We start from the raw sequence: 20,933 nt of genomic DNA on the forward strand, positions 1-20,933 counted from the left end.
CACTGCAGAAATGTGTAGCCGTTCTGTCCATAGATATTTTAACAACGAAATACAAGCGCACTGCAGCTCCCGGCTAAACGACGTATCTACGTGACGGCCATGTTGGAAAGGTCGTTTTTCTCCTCAAAGGCGGTGCTTGGACATTAAAATTAAGTTTTAACTCGTGCATATCTCAACCGAACCGATTGTAACCAAATTTACTTTTTCTTTTATCTGTACCAGAGAGTCTAATATTACAAAAGAAGATTTTTTTTTCATAATAATGATAAAGTTTTACAAATAATTTCATTCTTAGGGTGGTTAAGGCAAGTTTTGGATGGCTTCAACAGGCATTGAACTTATTTTATTTCTAGTAATATCCATCCATTTTCTTTGCCGCTTATCCTCACGAGGGTCGCGGGGAGTGCCGGAGCCTCCCCCAGCTGTCAACGGGCAAGAGGTGGGGTACACCCTGAGCTGGTTACCAGCCAATCGCAGGGCACATGGAGACAAACAGTCGTACTCACAATCACACCTTGGGGCAAATTAAAATATCCAATTTATTTTGCATGTTTTTTTTGGGGGGGGATGTGGGAGGAAACCAGAGTTCCCGGAGAAAACCCACGCAGACACGGAGGAGAACATGCAAACTCTACACAGGTGAGCCAGAGATTGAACCTCGATCCTCATAACTGTAAGGTCAAATTCTACATGCCGCCTGGTAAAATATGATATGTGTAATTATTTATATGTGCATATCTATACACATAGTGTACATGCTCTAGTTTGTGCTCATCTGGCATCTTTGAAGTCAATTCCCGTTTTTCAGTACTGGCTCCAGTTTGAATAGGGCATGCGTGGTTTCCATGGCAACCATCTGATGCCCCCTGTGTAATCAGATCCACCGCAGCCGCCGTGGAACTCTCGTGCTTCTCGTAAGAAAGATTAAGTTTATGATTTGTAACTTTATGCAGCCATGTAAACAGTAAGTGAAATAATTTGTCTTCTTACAGTATTTATGTCGTTACATATCTAACTAGATGCCTGGCTAGCTAGTACAAGTAAGTATGTGGTGTCATTGTTAAATTCTCCTCAAGAAAAGAAATAAGTAAATTAACGCTGGTGACACACTGTATACTTGGGTTTCCGTGACAACAGAGCAACATAACCCCCCCGACTCCCTATTGTGAATGGGAATATATTCATGGACCCGCTCAACCGCGACAGAGGGGACACGGCAGAATGGAAATCAGGTCCGAGATTCGAAAAGTTGAAGTCGTCGCCATCATGTGTATGCGACTGTTGTGGATCTGCTGTATTTTCTGTCCTTTAAGAACAACACAGCAGCAGCGGCGAGAGCAGCGCCTGCGGACCAGGCGGACCACCTCTCCGACCGGACCCCTGCGTCTTCCTGCTGGACGCCATTGACGCCCAGTTGGGGAAGCTGCAAGTCCGTCATTTTATTTTCTGCATGGAATGGGAAATGTTTCGTGGTTGAACAAATGTGACTGAATAACTGCACACAGGTCAAGCGGTGGAAGCAACGAGAGGATGACCGCCTTGATTCAGGTGACATTCACCTTGTGAAATATTTCAAAGTTATTTCTCCTTGATGTTTTTGTTTTTGTTGGTGTTCCGGACTCGACCGAGGCAGGTTTTCTTCCAACAATGTTCCCATTCCAATTCAGTGACCTTTTAAAAGCTAAATCCAAATTTAACTTTATCATTTTTGCATCGTGGGAAGAATTCTTTCAGACCTCCATCCACGTACTGTATACACTGGAGAAAATAAGTATTTGAACACCTTGCTATATTCCAAATTCTCCCACTTAGAAATCATGGAGGGGTCTGAAATTTTCGTCGTAGGTGCACTGTGAGGGAGATCATTTAAACAGAAAAATCCAGAAATCACACTGTATGATTTTTTTTCAAATGATTTGTGTGATACAGCTGCAAATAAGTATTTCAACACCTGAGAAAACCAAGGTTAATATTTGGTACAGTAGCCTTTTTTTCCAATTACAGAGGTCAAACGTTTCTTGTGGTTGTTCACCAGGTTTGCACACACTGCAGGAGGGATTTTGGCCCACGCCTCCACACAGATCTTCTCTAGATCAAACAGGCTTCTGGGATGTCGCTGAGAAACACAAAGTTTCAGCTCCCTCCAAAGATTTTCTATTGGGTTTAGGTCTGGAGACTGGCTGGGCCACACCAGAACCTTGATATACTTCTTACGGAGCCACTCCTTGGTTTTCCTGGCTGTATGCTTCGGGTCATTGTCATGTTGAAAGACCCAGCCATGACCCATTTTCAATGCTCTGACTGAAGGAAAGAGGTTGTTCTTCAAAAATCTCACAATCCATGGCCACGGTTATCCTCTCTTTAATACAGTGCAGTCGTCCTGTCCAGTGTGCAGCAAAAAAAAAAAAAAAAAAAAAAAAAAACATGATGCTACCACCCCCACGTTTCACAATAGGGATGGTGTACTTGGGATGGAACTTCTCTAAACATGGTTTGTGCAATTATGACCAAAAAGTTCCATGTTGGTCCCATCTGACCACAAAACTTTCATGGTCATTGGCAAACTGAAGACGGGCCTTGACATGTGCTGGTTTCAGCAGGGGAACCTTCCGTGCCATGCGTGATTTCAAACCATGACATCACGTCTTAGTGTATTACCAACAATCACCTTGGAAACGTTGGTCCCAGCTCTTTTCAGGTCATTGACCGAGTCCTGTCGTGTAGTCCTGGGCCGATTCCTCAGCTTTCTAAGGATCACTGAGACCCCACGAGGTGATATCTAGCACGGGGGCTCTACCCTGATTGCGATTGACCGTCATGTTTGGCTTCTTCCATTTTCTAACGATTGCTCCAACAGTGGAACTTTTTTCACCGAGCTAGCTAGCTAAGACAGTTTCTCCGTAGCCCTTTCCAGCCGTGTGGAGTTGTACAATTTTATCTCTGGTGTCTTTGGACAGTTCTTTGGTCTTGGCCATGTTACGAATTTGAGTCTTACTGATTGTCTGGGGTGGACAGGTGTCTTTATGCAGCTAACAACCTCACACGGGTGCATCTGATCATACATGGAATGGAGGTGGGCCTTTAAAGCCGGACTAACAGGTCTTTGAGGGTCCGAATTTTAGCTGATTGACAGGTGTTCAAATACTTATTTGCAGCTGTATGACAGAAATAGATCATTTAAAAAAAAAAAAATCATACATTGTGATTTCTGGATTTTTCTTTTTAGATTCTCTCTCACACAGTGGACATGCACTTAAGATGAAAATTTCAAACCCCTCCATAATTTCTCAGCGGGAGAACTCGCAATATACCAGGGTGTTCAAATACTTGTTTTCTTCACTTTATGTGAATGAAACCATTTACTTGCAAGGGCAACATTTATATCGAGGTCAAGCTCATCCTCATATTATGCCGATGCAACGAACGACGCTATTGCATGACCCTCCATTCGAAACAGACGATTGAACTTTTTTTCCATTGTTGTCGCATCGAGTTTGAACTTCCAAAAATGTTTCTGTCGAACGACACTCTCATTTCGTCCTGCAGACGGCACGAGCCGGCCTGTGGCTCCCGTGACCTGGGAGGCGGCCACCGGGGAACTCAAATCATGGATGGGCAGCAAAGTGGAGATGGAGTCTCACATGGAACAGGCAGTATGGAGACTAGAGAGACTTCTTGGAGACACCTGTCAGCAAGGGACAATGCCAGGTGACCCTCAACCTCCTTCAGAAAGTATCTGCACTGAGGACTTTGTGAGGTGCTTCAGAGAGGAGATGGTAGAGCTGCCGTTGCCCGAGGGGAGCGTGCAAGAACTCGACAGAGAAGAGGAGGCAGAAAGGGCATCGATGCTTGACGGGGACTGGACGAACCACAAGAGCCAGAACGCCGTCAAATGTGACGCAATCACAAATACGACAAGTGGACAAGACGAAGGTAGCGTTGTCTTGTTCCAGCATGAGCCGGAACAAAGGCAGGAACTGCAAAGGAGCCCTTCTGAAATATCTGGAGATCAGAATTCTCATGATGGTGAGAAAAAGTAACAGAAGCCACACTTACCTAATCCAGTTGATATCAGCGACAGAGGCTTCATTTGACAAATTTCTTATTCAGTCATTTGCAGCACAGAAGTTCAAAAAGAACATCGAAACCCAAAGTACATTTCTTCTCCTCGAAACATCTCCCAAGACTGCCTGGGACGGCGTGCCCAAAAAAAAAAAAAACAAAAAAAGACGTCAGCCAATGTTCCCTCTAAACTGCGCTCGTGCTCAATTGTGCACCGCTGATGCAGTCTCTTCGCAGATATTCTGCATTGCGCGCCAAAATAATAATAATAATAATAATCCAACGCAAATTGAAAGTATAACATACAGCTATTCAGTTTGTGGCATTTTGAAATGTGATTCAATGAGTGAGGGATGACTGGTTGTTCCATCCAATGGCACAATTCACATATGTACTGTAAAAAATGAAAAGAAGAATCCACTGGTTTCTTTTAGGCAGCACAGTATGAACTTTCTCTAACGACGACCGCTGCTCCACCACACTCTTTCTTAGTTTACCTTACACCCATCTCTGCTCTTAAAGACGTACTAAAAGGATAATTACAAATATTACAGTACTTACGCAGCCCATCAATGTGATTTATCATGAAAGCGTCCACCACCGCCGCTTTAGTTAGCAACACAGTCTGGGCAACGTAGCGCAAAGACGAGCTAGACGTGCTGCTCATGTTTACTCTCGATATTAATGGAGAACGTTAAAAAAGAAATGCTGTTGTTTTAAGATGCAACGGCTGTCAGAGTATGTGAATAATCAAAGAAAAAGTGTTTAAAATGGACGAGATTTTCTCTTTTCCGAGTGGGAAAGGTCTGGTCTGAAGCCAAAGTAGATCGCGCAGGATAAGATGGTGTGTCATTTTTTTAGAATTCCACATTGGCACAGCCTGATCCAGGATGAAAGCACAGACAATACAGTTCACAAAAAGCTAATACTGAATTTTAAATAAAGGAGGCAACATGACAATAACCTTAAAACGGTTTGGGAGCATCATCATCATCATCATCATCATCCCTTCCTCATTGTTGGGAGCTCGCGAGAGGCTGGCTGCTTGAAAAGTAGATCTTGGAGTAAAAAAAAAAAGTCTGGGCACTCCTGTCCTAAGACAAAGTGCTTAGCAGCCACCCAACACACGCTGGTATTTTATTTTAGATCCAACGCTCGAGCTGTAGCTTTACAAAGAATGACACTGTCAGAGAGATATTAGCATAATCAACAATATGTTTATTATTATGATGTGCAGCATACTGGACTAGTGTTTAGCTTGTCTGTACTTCACAATACTGTACTTTGTGTCGCAGGAGTAGACGTGTGGAATTTTGACGCAGTGTCCATTGACAGTGACCTTGATTCAGTCCGCGTGGATCAAGTCCGGCAGCACCTCCGCAGACGCCGACGGCCACGTAAGAAACTACAGAAAGCGCTGAGGGAAGCAGACGATGGCAAATAATCAAAATCTGGTGCACAATGAATGGCAAGATGCATCCATCCATCCACTTTCTTCACCGCTTATCCTCACAAGGGTGGCGGGGAGTGCCGGAGCCGATCCCAGAGATGTCGTTGTTCTCCTCAAAGGCGGTGCTTGGACATTAAAATTAGGTTTTAACTCGTGCATATCTCAACCGAACCGATTGTAACCAAATTTACTTTTTCTTTTATCGGTACCAGAGAGTCTAATATTACAAAAGAACATTTTTTTTTTCATAATAATGATAATGTTTTACGAATAATTTCATTCTTAGGGTGGTTAAGGCAAGTTTTGCATGGCTTGAACAGTCATTCAACTTTTTATTTCTATCCATCCATCCATCCATCCATTTTCTTTGCCGCTTATCCTCACGAGGGTTGCGGGGAGCGGTGGAGCCTCCCCCAGCTGTCAACGGGCAAGAGGCGGGGTACACCCTGAATTGGTCGCCAGGGCACATGGAGACAAACAGCCGCACTCACAATCACACCTTGGGGCAATTTAGAGTGTCCAATTAATGTTGCTTGTTTTTGGGATGTGGGAGGAAACCGGAGTGCCCGGAGAAACCCCACGCAGGCACGGGGAGAACATGCAAACGCTACACAGGCGGGTCCAAATCTAAAAAAAAGATTTTCACATTCGACTGACCAAAAATTTCACGGTGATTGACTAACAACAGTCACGAATGAAATAACCGCTCATGTTCTTTATCCTCAGCTGTCCAAAACAAAAGAACTTTCCTCAAGGACACGGACGAGGATTCAAACGGACGCCGGAGCAGGCGCCGCAAGCTCCGGAGGCCGTCAGCGAAGACGCTCGCGACTCGGGAGGAGATGAGCGAGCGCCTCTGCGCCCTCAGACGAGTACGACGACGCCACCCGGAGAGCGTTTGGTCGGCCTCGTGTGGGCAAATCCTTGCCGTGTGTGTGTCTGATTTAGAGATGTGAGAAGGAGGAGGAGACCCTACGCTTGAAAAAGTCTCATCTGACGGAAGTTGAACTCTCCCTTTCGGAACTGCAGTTGAGAAGAAAGGTAACAACGTGCAGAATATTCATTTGGGTCATTTATCGGAAAATTGAAAGCACTTTCTGCTCGCGCTGTGGTGCCCCCAGAATGCCTTTCACGATCTAGAGCGACTCAGTGCCGAGAACGGGCACCTGGAAACGGAGAAGAGGCAATTGGAGGTTTTACTGAAGGAGAGGAAGGCAGAGAGCCGCTCGCTAACGTATGAATTCAAACATTGTCGGCACAACTGTGGAAGTCAATATCGTAATGTCGTATTTCAGTGTAACTTTTCAGCGTTAAAGGGAAATTCCGGTGGTTTGGATGAACAATGTGTCCAATAGGTCACGTCATATTCACTCTATCTTGACAATGTGATGTCAATCCTCTCCCATTGAATGGAGGATTTTTATCAGCAACTACGGATTTTCACGGGCGCCGCCACTGTGGTGAGTCACGTGACCGACGTGCGCGCATGTGACGTAATGGGTGCCGTAACAAGGCTCGCTTACGTTGGCCAGCGCTGATTTTCTCGGATTTGGCCTCACCTGATGAGGAAATAGAAGTATCGGTAGTTCGGGAAGACGGAGAAATACTTCCATACAGATTTGAACCTGTGGCTGTAAATACTGTTGAATATTCGGATGGTTCTTCAGACGGGAATGACGCGGGGTCTGATGAGCGAGCTCTGGCAAGCTGCGGGGCCACAAAAGAGCTCTGGCGAGAAATAGCAATACCAGTTGATCGGGAAGACCGAGGAATACGTCCATACAGTAAATAACGTTGAATATTTGGATGGTTCTTCGGACGGGAATGACGTGGAGTCTGAAGAGTGAGCTCTCGAGCGGCGGGGCTGCGAGCGAGCTCTGGCCGGTTGATCGGCTACACGGGAATATGTCCATACAGATTTGAACCTGTGGCTGTAAATACTGTTGAATATTCGGATGGTTCTTCGGACGGAATGACGCGAAGTCTGACGGGCGAGCTCTGGCGAGGGGGCTCCAGGGAGTGACCGGCTGCCGGCACTCATGAGCTCGCTTGTCAGACTCCATGTCATTCCGTCCGAAGAACCGTCTGCATATTCAACATTATTTACAGCCACAGGTTCAAATCTGAACGGAAGTATTCCTCCGTCTTCCCGATCAACCGATACTTCTATTGCTTCACCAGAAAAGGATAAATCCGAGAAAATTAGCACTGGCCACGATTGTTTCCCCGCATAAGCGAACTGTTGTTGCTGCCCCTATTACGTCACATCCGCGCACGTCGGTCATGTGACTCGCCAAAATGGCGGCGCCCATGAAAATCCGTAACTGCCAATAAAAATCTTCTAAAAAAAACACTAAATGAGAGATCACATAGAGAACATATGATATGACCTATTGGATACATTATTAATCAAAACCACCGGAATTTTCCTTTAACAATTCAACTGGCTACAATTCGCTGTCTGAAATTTGACATCACATGACTAAGAAAGCGTAACTGCGATTGGCTGGCTGTTCCGTTCTGACCTGAAGTAACCCTGCCTCGTGGCACAGACGGTGAATTTCAGACAGCGAATTGTAGCCAGTTGAATTGTTAACACTGAAAAGTTACACTGAAATACAACAATTGAAAATGTGGTCACTTTACATTTCAAATTCAAATCCCGGTGGCAACTTATTTACTTCCAACCATAACCAGAGAATGTGGTGCGACGCACTCGTGTCAAAGTGTTCTTGTGTTGTGTCGCGTTGTGCAGTTGCCAGCTGCAACAACTCAAACGGCAAAAAGAGTCGCACATCTGTGAAGTCAGAAGTTTGCACGAAGAACTGAAGAAGAGAGAACAAATCAAGCTGCTGGCCCGTGTGGAGGAGGTGTGCTAACAGTTGTTCCCTCAACATCCGCTGTTTTCTTTAAACGCTTTTGCTTGTTAGCTCAACTGCTTTGTAAACAGACGGACACGGCGCCGTCTCAGCTGGGGAGGCAAACGGTGGGGCGACAGCTGTCTTGCGCCAAAGCTGAGCTCTTCTCTCAGCAACGACGGGCGAGAGAGAAACAGGAATCCATGCGACAAGTACAGAAATTTGCCAACGAACCCCACAAATTTTGCAATAAGCGCGGATATACAGGAACAGCACTGTGTACTGCATATTGGTGATTTTGCGTTGTTGTACAGATGCTGGAGGAAACTCGTGAGGAACTCCTGAGGGTCTCTGAGGCGGCAGCTGCACTGAGAAACAGATCTTCTTGTCTGGAGGAGACACGCCAGCGCGAGACGGAGGTCAAGTGACTCAAATTTAGAAAAAAATGGATTTTACACTTTCAGCCTTTTGATATTTTCAAGCCTATTGGAAATGAAGCGGCTCTATAAGATTGAACATTTTAATTCCGATTTTACACAATAACCAAACATTTTAGCTAATAGTAGTTGTATTTATTGTCCAGAAAATCACACGATGTCACCTCTGCTGTTAATCCTCTTAAAAAAAAAAAAAAAAAAAAAACCCACAGCGCTGGACACTTCCATGCTAGCAAGCTAAAGACCCATCTCGAATCTCCCTTTTATAGCCAAGATTGTTGTTGTTGCTGATTGTTTTTAATCAACTCAAGCACTTTCTTGAATTTACTTGACTTTTGACAAATTTCAATCCGAGCTCATCACTTCCTAAATGATGTAAGGTTGAATACTGACTCGGGAAAGGTGTCGATTTTGGTCTTGTTGGATCTCAGTGCAGATTTCAACATGGTAAATCATAATACAGGTGAAGATCTTGGAAACGTGGCGAGGATTAAATGAAATAATCCTTAAATGGTTCAGGTCCTGCCTGGAGGAAAGGAATTTTGTAACCATTGGAAGTGCTCAATCTCAACACATGCCAATGACCTACAGGGACCCTCAAGGGTCTGTTCTTGGACCCCTCCTGTTTAGCCTGTATCTGTTACCCTGGGCTGTCGTAGTTATGTAGATGACACACAGTTGTATTCAGCAGCGTCTCCAGTTCAATCGAGGAACAAATAACTGGATGAGCCAAAACTGTCTTCTATTAAGCCACAACAAAACTGAGATAATAGTTTTTGGGATTTAAAAAAAAAAAAATGACGATTGCTGTTGGTAAGGTGGATGGTGGGACAGCTGGTAAAGCGTTGGCCCCACAGTTCCGAGGACCCGGGTTCGATCCTGGCCCTGCCTGTGTTGAGTCTACATGTTCTCCCCGCGCCTGCGTGGGTTTTCTCCGGGCACTCCGGTTTTCTTCCCTGTCCCAAAAACATGCAACATTAATTGGACACTCTAAATTGCCCCTAGGTGTAATTGTGAGCGCGGCTGTTTGTCTCGATGTGCCCTGCGATCGGCTGGCAACCGGTTCAGGGTGTACCCCCCCTCCTGCCCGTTGACAGCTAGGATGGGCTCCAGTAGTCCCCGCGACCTTCCGGGAAGAAATGGATGGATGGATGGATGGATGGATGAATGCTGTTGGTAAATACCTGGACTCACTTATCTTTAAAAAACAAAGACCAAGTCCGAAACCTTGGTGTTCTGATAGATACCGACGTGACTTTCAACAGTCAATTTCAAAAACTGTGAGTTTTAGTGAAGGCTTGCATGTGTCAAGCTGACCAGGAGGAAGCTCAACCATGCTTTTTATCTCAAGTAGACTTGACTATTGTAATGGTCTTCTGAGTGGACTCTCCAAAGAGAGCATTAAACAGCTGATTCAGAATCTTGCAGCTCGGGTTCTGACCACAACAAAGAAGTCAGAGCATATAAATTTAATTATACTGGCTTCCAGTCGGCTTTAGAATAGATTTTAAAGTTCTGCTACTGGTCTATAAATCACCAAATGTTTTCGGTCCTTAATACATGAAAGAAATACTAATGGAACATAAACCCAGTCGATTCACTCGGGCCAAATAGTGGAGGAAAAAGCAAACATGGTGAAGCGGGTTTTAGCTATTATGCTGCAAAAAAAAAATGGAAAAAGTTGCTAACAGAAGTGACGTTAGCCCCACGTGTGAATATTTTTAAATCCAGCGATACAAATGAATTTGGCTTTCCTTTCACTTAGGCTCTTAAGTGTCAAGCGTGTGAGCTGCAGGGAAAACTTGGAGCGTGCAGCATCCGAGTGGACACGCTGGAGAAAACGTTGCGCCAGAAGGAGCAACAACTGCGGCAGATACAGGAGCAGCACCGCGTTGCTCTTAAAGAAGCCCAAGAACACGCCCACGCAGCGATGGTGAACACCTACAAATGTAAACGTAGCAGTTGTCCGCAACATCGAGTGATTTAATTGCGCGTCAAATATTTCAGGAGGCAGCACTGGAGCAGCAGAGGAAAGATTTAGCGTCGGTTCATGATCAGCAAATAGAAAAGGTGAGGAATGGTGCTGTAAAGACTGAAAACAGCGGAGGTATACAAATGTGAAGAAGAGCAGCACGCGGAATCGCTAGCGAAGGTGCTGCGAGGCCTTTGGCGAGCGTCTCGGAGGCGACGTCACGGCCGTGCCGTCGTTCAGGTGCGCAAAGCCGTCGGTGAGGAGAGGGCCAAGTGGGAGGCGGAGAAGATGGACGCCGTGCACTTTCACTGCCGTTTGCTGGAAGAGCAGAACAGCAGGAGTCTGGAAACGGCGAGGACTGAGACGGAGCGAGAGAAGAGCAACGCGCTCGTTCTTCGGCGTCAAGCGGCGGAGCTGCAAAGTGTTAGTTGACGTCCGGCTGGAGGTACGATTCCATTCCTGTCGTCATTTCATTTTTTTTTTTTTTTTGTCTTTCATGAGCGAGTCCGGGAGCTGGAGGCCGATCGCCGCGCGCGGCAGCGGGAGCGCGACTCTCTGCTGTCCGTCGTCTGCGAGTCGCTCAAGCGGGAACGGCGGGCCGAGCTGGACGAATTGCGCAAACAAATGCTGCAGGTCAGGCACGTGCGCGGGCAATTCTGGAGGAGGGTGCTCAAGCCCAAAGAACAGTGCTCATCAGTACTGATTTCCATGAACAAAACCAACACAGACAATATAAAAAAAGGAGATGGACAGAAGCTCCGCTAAGTAAAAAGTCGACACACCCCGTTTTTTGTTGTAAATCATGAAACTTTTTTCCACTGTTAATTAAACAATGACTTATCCAATCAAACAGAAGCGAACTAAACACAAACAACTGACGTAACATGGTTGCACAAGTGTACACACCCGCTTATAAGTAAGGATGTCGCTGTGTTTCGAGCTTAAGCAGTCAGATTCAAACTCGCGTTAAATGGCAGTCACCACACCCCTGCCACCATAACAAGTGAATTTGATTAACCCCAAATAAATGAAGGTGGGAGCATATGTGCAAATCTTCCAGGGACTTAAATAAATGCCCCTCAAATATCAAAACACATTGTGTGGATTTGATGACTGAGGTGATTTGTAGTCTTTTATTTCCTAGAGAGGTAGCACGGTGGCTCAGATGGAAAGCATTAGCCTCACAGTTGTGAGGACGCGGGTCCAATCCCAGCCCCGCATGTGTGGAGTTTGCATGTTCTCCCCTTGCCTGCGTGGGTTTTCTCCGGGCATTCCGGTCTCCTCCCACATCCCCAAAAAAACCCAACATTGATTGGACACCCAAAATTGCCCACAGGTGTGATTGTGAGTGCAGCTGTTAATTGTCTTGGTGTGCCCTACAATTGGCCAGTTCAGGGTGTACCTCGCCTACTGCCAGCTGACAGCACTCCCTGCGACCCTCGTGAGGATAAGCAGCAAATAAAATGGACGGATGGATATTTCCTAGAGAACCCATGGGGGTCACAATTAAAAAAAAAAAAAAAAAAGTATTTGGATGTATTGGGTTCTCTAACATGAACAGCTGCAGCAAAAAGGCCACATTTTTATGTCCAGGGGAAATGGGCACCGTCTTGAGCATCACTTGGTCTCGATGTGTGCGCATGCCTGCTTCAGGTCCAAGATGACTTCTGACCAGACTTGGAGACCAAATATAGCAGAAAAGCTAACGTCTTTCTTAGGAGCGCGAGGAGACCGCGCTACAGCTCGAGCAGTCTGTCCGACGGGCCGAGGGAGAAACGGAGAAGATTCGCAGGGTCCTTGAAGAGCAGCAGATCGGCCACGACGAAGCTCGAGCCCGGCGGGAGCAGCAGCTCGGGGTCTGGGCTCGGCAGCTGGTGGCCGAGTGTGACTTTCTCCACCGCCTGATGCGGGAGAACGGAGGCCAACAAAATTGTCTGCAGCTCTCGCCCAGGTATAAATTTACTTATGGAAGTTTGTCAGCGGCACCTGCATTCGTCTATTGTCGCTAAGACGGCAAATGCTTTTTATGCAAGTTAAGAACAATAAAGAAAATATTACATTGTTCAAAAATAGCCTTTGAAAACAGTGGAAGGAAAAGGTAACAGTCGACAGGGGGTCCTCTATTTTGCAAAGGCGTCCCGGCAGCAACTAACTGTGAAACAAAATTTATGTATAAGTAAGAATGGGCCGTATTTCATTCAGAACATATGCTAGATGCAGTAGTACAGTCGTCGTCGTCGTCGTCGTCGTCGTAGTAGTACATGACGCTGTGTTCTTACGCCACTACACAAACTACCGTAATTTCCGGCCTGCAAGCTGCGACTTTATTCACACACTTCCAACCCTGCGGTTTATGCGGTGATGTGGCTGATTTGTGCATTTTTCCTAACGGCCGCAAGGGGGCACTCGAGCGGAAAAGGTAAGAACGAGACCGGTGGAATATATGTGCCGAGGAAGTGACTGGCCCTGTTAGCGCTGCGCTAGCGTTAAACTCTTTCTGTGTACCGTCTTTCTTTGTAAATATCTCGTGTTACAATGTGGGCACTTGCGGCTTTTACACAGCTGCGGCCCATGTATGTACCAAATGGTATTTCCTTTACAAAATGTACTTGGTGAGGCTACTTTGTTCATTATTTCTAACGGCCGCAAGGGGGCAATCAAGCAGAAAAGGTAAGAATGAGACCTATGAAATACCCTGTTAGCGCTCCGCTAGCGTTAGCGCTGTACTAGCGTGTTGCTGCTGTGTTACTGGCGTGTCTCAGTAATATTTACCGGTAAGTTTTATTCTGTTAGCATTAATGCGGCGCTACCGTGCGCGTTACTGTTAGCACTGTTAGCACTAACGTTAGCGTGGTTCTAGTGTTAGCGCAACGCTAGCGTTAAACTGTTTCTGTGTACGGTATTTGTAAATATCTCGTGTTTCGATGTAGGTTTCAATGTGGGCACTTGCGGCTTTTACACAGCTCTGGCGTATGTATGTAGGAAAATTGTATTTCTTTTACAAAATGTACTTGGTGAGGCTAATTTGTGCATTATTTCTAACGGCCGCAAGGGGGCACTCGAGCGGAAAAGGTAGAATATATGTGCCAAGGAAGTGACCGGCCCTGTTAGCGCTGCACTAGCGTTAGCGTGTTGCTGCTGCGTTACTGCCGTGTCTCAGTGATATTTACCGGTAGGTTTTATTTTAACCGGCCCTTTCAGTGTTAGCGTTAATGCGGTGCTAGCGTTAGCATTAGCACTCACGTTAGCGTGGCGCTAGTGTTAGCGCCGCACTAGCGTTAAACTTTTTCCGTGTACTGTTTTTCTTTGTAAATATCTCGTGTTTCAATGTGGGCACTTGCGGCTTTTACACAGCTGCGGCTTATGTATGTACCAAATGGTATTTCCTTTACAAACGTACTCGGTGAGGCTTGTAACCAGGTACACTCTGTAGGCCGGGAATTACGGTAGTTCATTGCACGCCATTCTTGACCTCAAAATATTTTATGCTGCTGCTGTAGTTAGCAAAGGATGCCCTGATTAGTTTTTATTTTTATTTCTTTAACTACCGTCCGCGACCGAATTGTGTGTCCCGACCCTTCAGTTGAAAATCACTCGTTTAGCCAGAGAGGCATTGCTGACAAAACCGTGCCTCAGTCCTACCGTAGACGAGGCTCTTCTCCGCCTGAAAGCTCAAAGAGAAGCCTTGAAAGGTCTGGTCGGCCGTCTGCATCAGGAGTTGGAGTCTCAAAGGCAAGCGAGTGAAAAGCTGCGCATTGACAAGGTGACGCTTGGTTGCGTGTACATCCAGATGCAGCCCACTTCATTGACAGTTTAAGGTTTGCTTCCAGGAGCGAGAGTTAAGAATCCAGCGGGAACAGATGAGGACGGAGCGAAACCAAGCCTTGGATTGTCTTAAGGAACGTCTCATTCAAGTACAACGCTTGTACCTGCATTTTTTTCTTGAAATTGTTTCAAATGTCCAATTTCATCAGGGCAGGAGCACATTGAGGAGCTCGGTAGCCTGACGTGGTCTCATACAAGCGACAGACGACTGGAGGCGTCGCTTCGCAGGCAGCTGGAGGCCAAGGACGTGGAGCTGAGGCAAGTCCAGAGAAACATGACTCAGTGGAAGGAACAGACCACCGCTCGTCTGGCCTGCAAGTTTGAGGAAGAGATGACAGCTGAACTGGAAAGGTGACACGCTAAACGGGGGGGGGAAAGTGGGAGGGGGATTGCTTTAATTTACACTCTGGAGTCTGCTTAATGGACGTTTCGCTGGAACTCTGACATTGCGTCCTGCTCCGTCCAAATTCTTAATCCCGTGTACGTATCCTTGCGTGAAATAGTTGAGACCTCTCTGCAGAACTCTCTTGGACAAGTCTGACGCATTTGGCAAAAAAACATACCCCAGTGTTATCTGGAATATGCGATAGAGAATCCAGTTCAAACCTGTTATGTTCAGTCGCCATTTTGGAAGATTGTGGGGCATGGCAACTGTAGCTAAGGGGGGCGGAGCTGAAGATCGCCAGTCGGCAAGGTCCATTAAGCTCAAAGGCAGAATCGCTAATCAGAGCCAGAACAAGAACTGTAAACGTCGCTCGACTTTACAGTGACGGTTGGATCAAATGTTAAGTACTAATAAATATTTGGACATTCTATTTGATGTATTTAGACAACACAAGCGTGCTTAAGCCTAGTTGTGCGAGTATTGAAAGTATTTAAAATCATTAGCATCACATACAAATACAGGCGCATCTCCGTGAAGTTGTCCAACTCACATAAATTCGCTACACACCAACAGAACTATTTAAAGGTCCACTGTCATGAAATGCATAATTTTTAGTTTGTTATTAATGAAAAAACGGCAGCCGGTACACATCTGTTTTTTTCACCACAAAACATGATTTTGACGTATATGGCTTTTTGTAACTCCCGCCATGAAAATCCTCTCGAGGGGATTTGTTTTGGAGAAGAAGCAGGAAGTGACGTTAGTAGCAGACGCCTACTCAAGTGGTGTCGTATGATTCGATTAGTTTCACCTGCGGGAAGGTAGCTCTTTGTTCCTTCGTGTTAGCCAAAATGCCGGCTCGTTGCATTGCTGGATATTGCTCGAAGGCCCGGGAGGATGGATTTTTCTTTATAGACTTTTCCAAATAACCCAGTTTGTTGTGACAAAATGGATTGCACAGGTCCAAACGCCGAGAGCTTTGTGGGTTCCAAATGACAGGTAGGTATGTATAGAGCTACTAAATAAAACAATAGTTGGGGGCGAAGACGTAATCCCCAAGTGAGGGGTGCTAAATGGTCTGCGGTCTGCCACCTCAGCTGAAGCCGTCATCGGGGGACGTGGCGCTGCCGGGGGGTGGCTCGTTGCGGTGCCGGGCCGCGGTGGCTCATCGTCGTCGTGGAGGTGAATCGGATGGGGAGGCGGTTTCGCCGCGGCATCGTCGTTGCTCGTGGGCGGCGTTGTTCATCACCGCCGTGGAGGTAGATCGGACGGGGAGGCGGTTCGGCCGCGGCGTCGTCGCTTGCAGCCGTGGGTGGCGTTGTTTATCACCACCACGGAGGTGGATCGTGCGGGGAGGTGGTTTGGCCGTGATCCATATATCATCTAAATATGGCTCGAAACGATAGGGTAATATTGTCCCGGTCACTTCACTCGGTTGTGAGCTGTTCTCTTCTCAGAAAAGAGTTTCCGTGTCAGAAGGGGCGTGGGAGAAATCCGAATATCTTTTGTTGTCCGTGTCCCATAGTAGGGTCATATTAATTTTTTCTTATAGATATTGAAGTGAATAATGTTATATGTATTTTTTTCAATATCTATTTCAGAATGTTTATAGGGATGACACTTGACCTTTAATGCTTTATATTACAATTTTGATGATTCTCGCTAACAAAAAAAGCCTAAATTCGATAGATAGATTTCAAATGTTATTTTATTTTTGCCATCCCTCAGGTGCAGAGCAAAGTTCTTAAGAGGCAGGTAAATGCTTGTAGTGGGTCCGTTGGAGAATAGTTTAGTTCTAGTACTGACTCTAACCAGCACAATCTCACCTCCACTCCACTCACGCAAATATTCCACACGGAACGACGCACGCCGGACTCAGCCCTTCGCCTCCGCTGCACTTTTCGTGATTGCGACGTCATTTGCATTTTTGCCAGAAAGACATCAACAAATGAAGAAGAGGAGCTGAGGTCGGAGAGTCGGAGAAAGCCCACCGCAAAGGTACCGTCCCTCTGCTCGCGGGAATGACGCGTCGTGCACGAAGGCAATCGGCGTGTTTCATTTTTTGCTCCCGGCAGCATGGCGACGCTCAACATTGCGGCCGCCCGGCGGTCGTTGACGCTGCCGCCCCGCGGACGGACGTGGCCTCGTTGAAACTCGTGCACGACTTGCAGAGCAGAGTCAAGCGACTGCGTGCGGAGAACCAAAAATGGGTGGCGACGGGACCGAGCCTTCCTACAGCGAGTAACTCTTCTTCTTGTGTGGCTGGAATGATCAATTTTACGTTGATATCAAGTAACAAATTGTGGAAGAATGCAGTGAAATGTTATCTTTGTGCTAAAATATCATAATCATCCATATGTGGGAACCCCACGGCACAATAAGTTCTCTTAGCATTCACTCAACGTGGGGCAACGAGCTCCCAGATGGCAAATGCGCTTCGAACTTTCCCAATATGTATTTTCACTTGTGATTTTGGTTTGTTTTTTACAGCTCACCTGTCAGGAGAGTGAAAGAGCTTGATTCGCTCAACCATCAGGCGCACCCCGAGATCAGAACCGGGCTTTACATTGACACCAGTATCACAACCTCAGAAGTGTTCATCGGCACAGTTACCAGTTTTATGACTTGATTTTAGACTTAAACTACATGACTTGACAAGTCAAGTATAATTCATGCTTGAAATATGCCTTTTCATTAAGATAGTTTTTTTTTTTTAAGTGAAATCTTTAAAAAGTGTGAAACATTTTAGGAATTACATGCACCAACCTAGCAACGCAATCTGCGTTGTTGCAAACTTGCCAGTGTGTTGTAGCCACTGATCTTAAAAAAAAAAAAAAAAAAGACTGGATGGCTCATTGGCCACCAAAACTGAAGTCGCCATCCGCCATCTTGATACTCCCAAAATAACCATGAGCGACCTGTGCAGTGACAGCGATGAACTGCGTTAATCGCCAGTTTCGTGGCTGTGAGAAAACACTCCACAGGTAAGTTAGAAAGATTTACTTTGACACTGTTAAAGTTTGTTTGTAAAGTTTTTTTTTTTAATTTTCTGATGAGCTTCAACATTGTGACTGCCCGGCGGACGTTTACGCTGCCGCCGCTTGGACAAAATTTTGTTTACGGTTGTTGTTGTTCGCCGTTCACTCTCTGCTTCACCTTTATAGGCAGACGTTTTTGGCGAAAAAGCAAGGTAAATATTTACCCAAACTTCATCAGTGGATATAAGCAAAAAAAAACACATTTTCTGTGAAAATTTTTTGATGAACTTCGTAATCCAGAACTCAGCTAATTGAATTTGATTTTCAAATACGAGGAAACAAGTTTTCTGTCTGAAAAAGGATGTCGCAGAGACAACAAAGGAACAATGCATTTAGCTAAATTATTTTCCCATTGTGAGTCCTTATTTCAAAAAATATAGCTGATTGACTTAAAATGTAATGTTTTTATGACAAAAAAAATGCTGAGTTTCTTCCTCTTTTTCTTTTCTTTGCTCTCACTCAAATACACTAAAGTGCAAAAAAATAACATCTAAATTATAATGACAGTTGCAAAAGAGCAGAAGTGAAGCGCTCTTGCTAGCTTTGTGGATTTAGAAGGTGGGGAAAAACACCCAGCCAATCGCAGTTGCGCTTTCTTAGTACGTGACGTCACGTGACTAAGAAAGCGTAACTGCGATTGGCTGGTTGTTTTGGTTCTGACCTGAAGTAACCCCGCCTGCCGGCACAGACGGTGAATTTTAGACAGCGAATTGTAGCCGGTTGAATTGTTAACAATGAAAAATTATGCATAAGTACAACTATTGAAAATGTGATCACTTTGAATTTCAAATTAAAATCCTGTTTTCTGTGGCACTTATTTACTTCCATACTGCAACATATGAAACATAACCACAGGAATGCAAACTTTCTCATTACTTTTTTTTTTTTTTTGGACACTTTTATGTCATGTATTATTCCCTTAATTAGGAATCTTTATATTCTCTATTAGTCCATTAGGTCCACATTGAATTGTATTTGCAAACAGTTTAATGGTGTTCTCTTAAGAACCGTTGGCATTACAAGACTGTCACAGTTTGTCCAGAAATAAAATTCAGTTGGATGGAGTTTGAAATACAACTTTAAACCTACTCTGTACTGCAAATTAAATCAATTGTAACTTTTACAAGGTTTGAATAGTCTCATTTGTGTTGTGGGGAATTTTTTTTATGACTAATCCAAGATAAGTTGCAAATGGGGGAAGATTGTAATGCCTTGGGCCTTGGTCGAGTCTCGTAAATTATAAATCGAGATGCGCACACGTGACTTCCTCCCACCTCGAATCCGTTTAAACGCCCCATTTTTGCGTCACCATACAACCCGTGAATCATTGACCGTAACCTGATAGCAAGCAGGTCACACTGACAAATGACACAAGGTGAGGTTTAGTCATCTTTTGAACTTTTGTCTGTGTCAAGGTTTTATGGTTTAAAGTTGAGGAGGTTTGCAGATTAAACACAAAATCCTCGTAAAAGGGTTCTTTTTGTGGAAATGCCTCGTATGCTCATAAATGTTACATCATTTTAAATTGTGCACGTAAAAGCCAAATGGTCCAAAGACGCAATTCAGTACGTAACTTGCACAATAAACATTTCTTCAACTTTCTAAACGAATTTGATACCAGAATGAAGAATTTCTGTCAAGTGTGAAAAGATGGTGATCGTCGTCTTTTCCTTTCGGCTTGCCCCGATTCGGGGTCACCACGGCGTGTCATCTTTTTCCATCTAACCTCATCTAATCTCGTGCATCTTCCGAGCGAGAACCTCAACATCTTCATTTCTGCCACCTCCAGTTTTGCTTCCTGTTGTCTCTTCAGTGCCACCGTCTGTAATCCGTACATCATGGCCGGCCTCACCACTGTTTTATAAACTTTACCCTTCATCCTAGCGGAGACTTTTCTGTCACATAGAACACCAGACACCTTCCTCCAACCGTTCCACTCCGCTTGGACCCGTTTCTTCACTTCTTCACCACACTCACCATTGCTCTGTATTGTTGACACCAAGTATATGAAGTCATCCACCCTCACCATCTCTTCTCCCTGGAACTTCACTCTTCTCCCACCGCCCCTCTCATTCACGCACATATATTTTGTTTTACTTCGACTAATCTTCATTCCTCTCCTCCATCTTTCTAATTGTTCTTCCGCCTGCTCCCTGCTTTCACTGCAGATCAAAATATCATCTGCGAACATCATAGTTCAAGGGGACTCCAGTCTAACCTCATCTGTCAGCCTATCTGTTACTACCGCAAACAGGAAGGGGCTCAGAGCGGATCCCTGATGCAGTTCCACCTCCACCTTAAATTCTTCTGACACACCTACGGCAGACCTCACTGCTGTTCTGCTGCCCTTATACATATACCTATATACCTCACACCAGACTTACGCATGCAGTACCACAGTTCCTCTCTGGTACTCTGTCTTAGGCTTTCTATAGCTCTACAAAGACACAATGTAGCTCCTTCTGACCTTCTCTGTACTTTTCCACGAGCATCCTCAAGCCAAATAATGCATCTGTGGTACTCTTATGCAAATATATGAAGCACAATTTTATTGAAAAACAAAAAGTAAACGTCTCATTGCATTACAGGTGCAAACATATAGGAAAACGCAAATCGTACAAAGGTCAAATTCCAGGACGCGAAAACGCTTCGAAGCTCTCATAGCATACTTGTTAAGCAAAATAGAAATATTATCCTTCAATCACAACATAGTTTTTTTTTTTTTTTACAAAGCCATCCACGTTGGCATGTACGAACACTAACGAATTATGTTCCCATTTATGATTGCAGAAGTGGACAAAAATCAAAGGTTGCTCCCCATTTGTAGTTAACGAGCGTAACGTTTGCCAGGCCTCGGCAAATTCTTTGAACCGCTGACGTAAAACTGAATTCCTCGAGCCTGACGC

General features: G+C 45.2%; 1 protein-coding gene across 10 annotated transcripts; it reads left to right on the forward strand.

The window, feature by feature from the left end:
- Window positions 1-894: 894 nt before the first annotated feature.
- si:ch211-102c2.8 (trichohyalin) lies at window positions 895-19,190 on the forward strand. Of its 10 annotated transcripts, none has more exons than XM_061817085.1 (24): window positions 895-914; window positions 993-1,040; window positions 1,138-1,232; window positions 1,314-1,429; window positions 1,506-1,548; window positions 3,547-4,026; window positions 5,358-5,459; window positions 6,239-6,384; window positions 6,461-6,553; window positions 6,634-6,746; window positions 8,268-8,382; window positions 8,463-8,582; window positions 8,685-8,789; window positions 10,573-10,740; window positions 10,815-10,877; window positions 11,020-11,202; window positions 11,281-11,412; window positions 12,498-12,730; window positions 14,416-14,542; window positions 14,610-14,676; window positions 14,752-14,955; window positions 16,087-16,987; window positions 17,065-17,230; window positions 17,480-19,190. In XM_061817085.1, exons 3-21 carry the CDS (start codon window positions 1,184-1,186, stop codon window positions 14,784-14,786), a joined length of 2,490 nt encoding a protein of 829 aa, XP_061673069.1. In that variant the 5' UTR covers window positions 895-914; window positions 993-1,040; window positions 1,138-1,183; the 3' UTR covers window positions 14,787-14,955; window positions 16,087-16,987; window positions 17,065-17,230; window positions 17,480-19,190. The 10 variants fall into 10 exon arrangements, with proteins under 10 accessions (XP_061673069.1, XP_061673066.1, XP_061673065.1 ...); XM_061817082.1 differs by having other exon boundaries at window positions 14,610-14,955; window positions 16,087-16,744; window positions 16,928-16,987; window positions 17,480-19,189; XM_061817081.1 differs by having other exon boundaries at window positions 14,610-14,955; window positions 16,718-16,744; window positions 16,924-16,987; window positions 17,480-19,185.
- Window positions 19,191-20,933: the final 1,743 nt, after the last annotated feature.

The sequence above is a fragment of the Syngnathoides biaculeatus genome, chromosome 4 (assembly GCF_019802595.1).
Source record: "Syngnathoides biaculeatus isolate LvHL_M chromosome 4, ASM1980259v1, whole genome shotgun sequence".
NCBI lineage: Eukaryota > Metazoa > Chordata > Actinopteri > Syngnathiformes > Syngnathidae > Syngnathoides > Syngnathoides biaculeatus.

Bases quoted from the DNA above. Each gene is read 5' to 3' on its own strand.
- si:ch211-102c2.8 (XM_061817082.1), top strand. From the start codon at position 1,184: ATGGACCCGCTCAACCGCGACAGAGGGGACACGGCAGAATGGAAATCA. The intron at 1,430-1,505 runs GTCCGTCATTTT...AACTGCACACAG, and splicing joins CCCAGTTGGGGAAGCTGCAA to GTCAAGCGGTGGAAGCAACG. The intron at 8,583-8,684 runs GTACAGAAATTT...GTTGTTGTACAG, and splicing joins AACAGGAATCCATGCGACAA to ATGCTGGAGGAAACTCGTGA.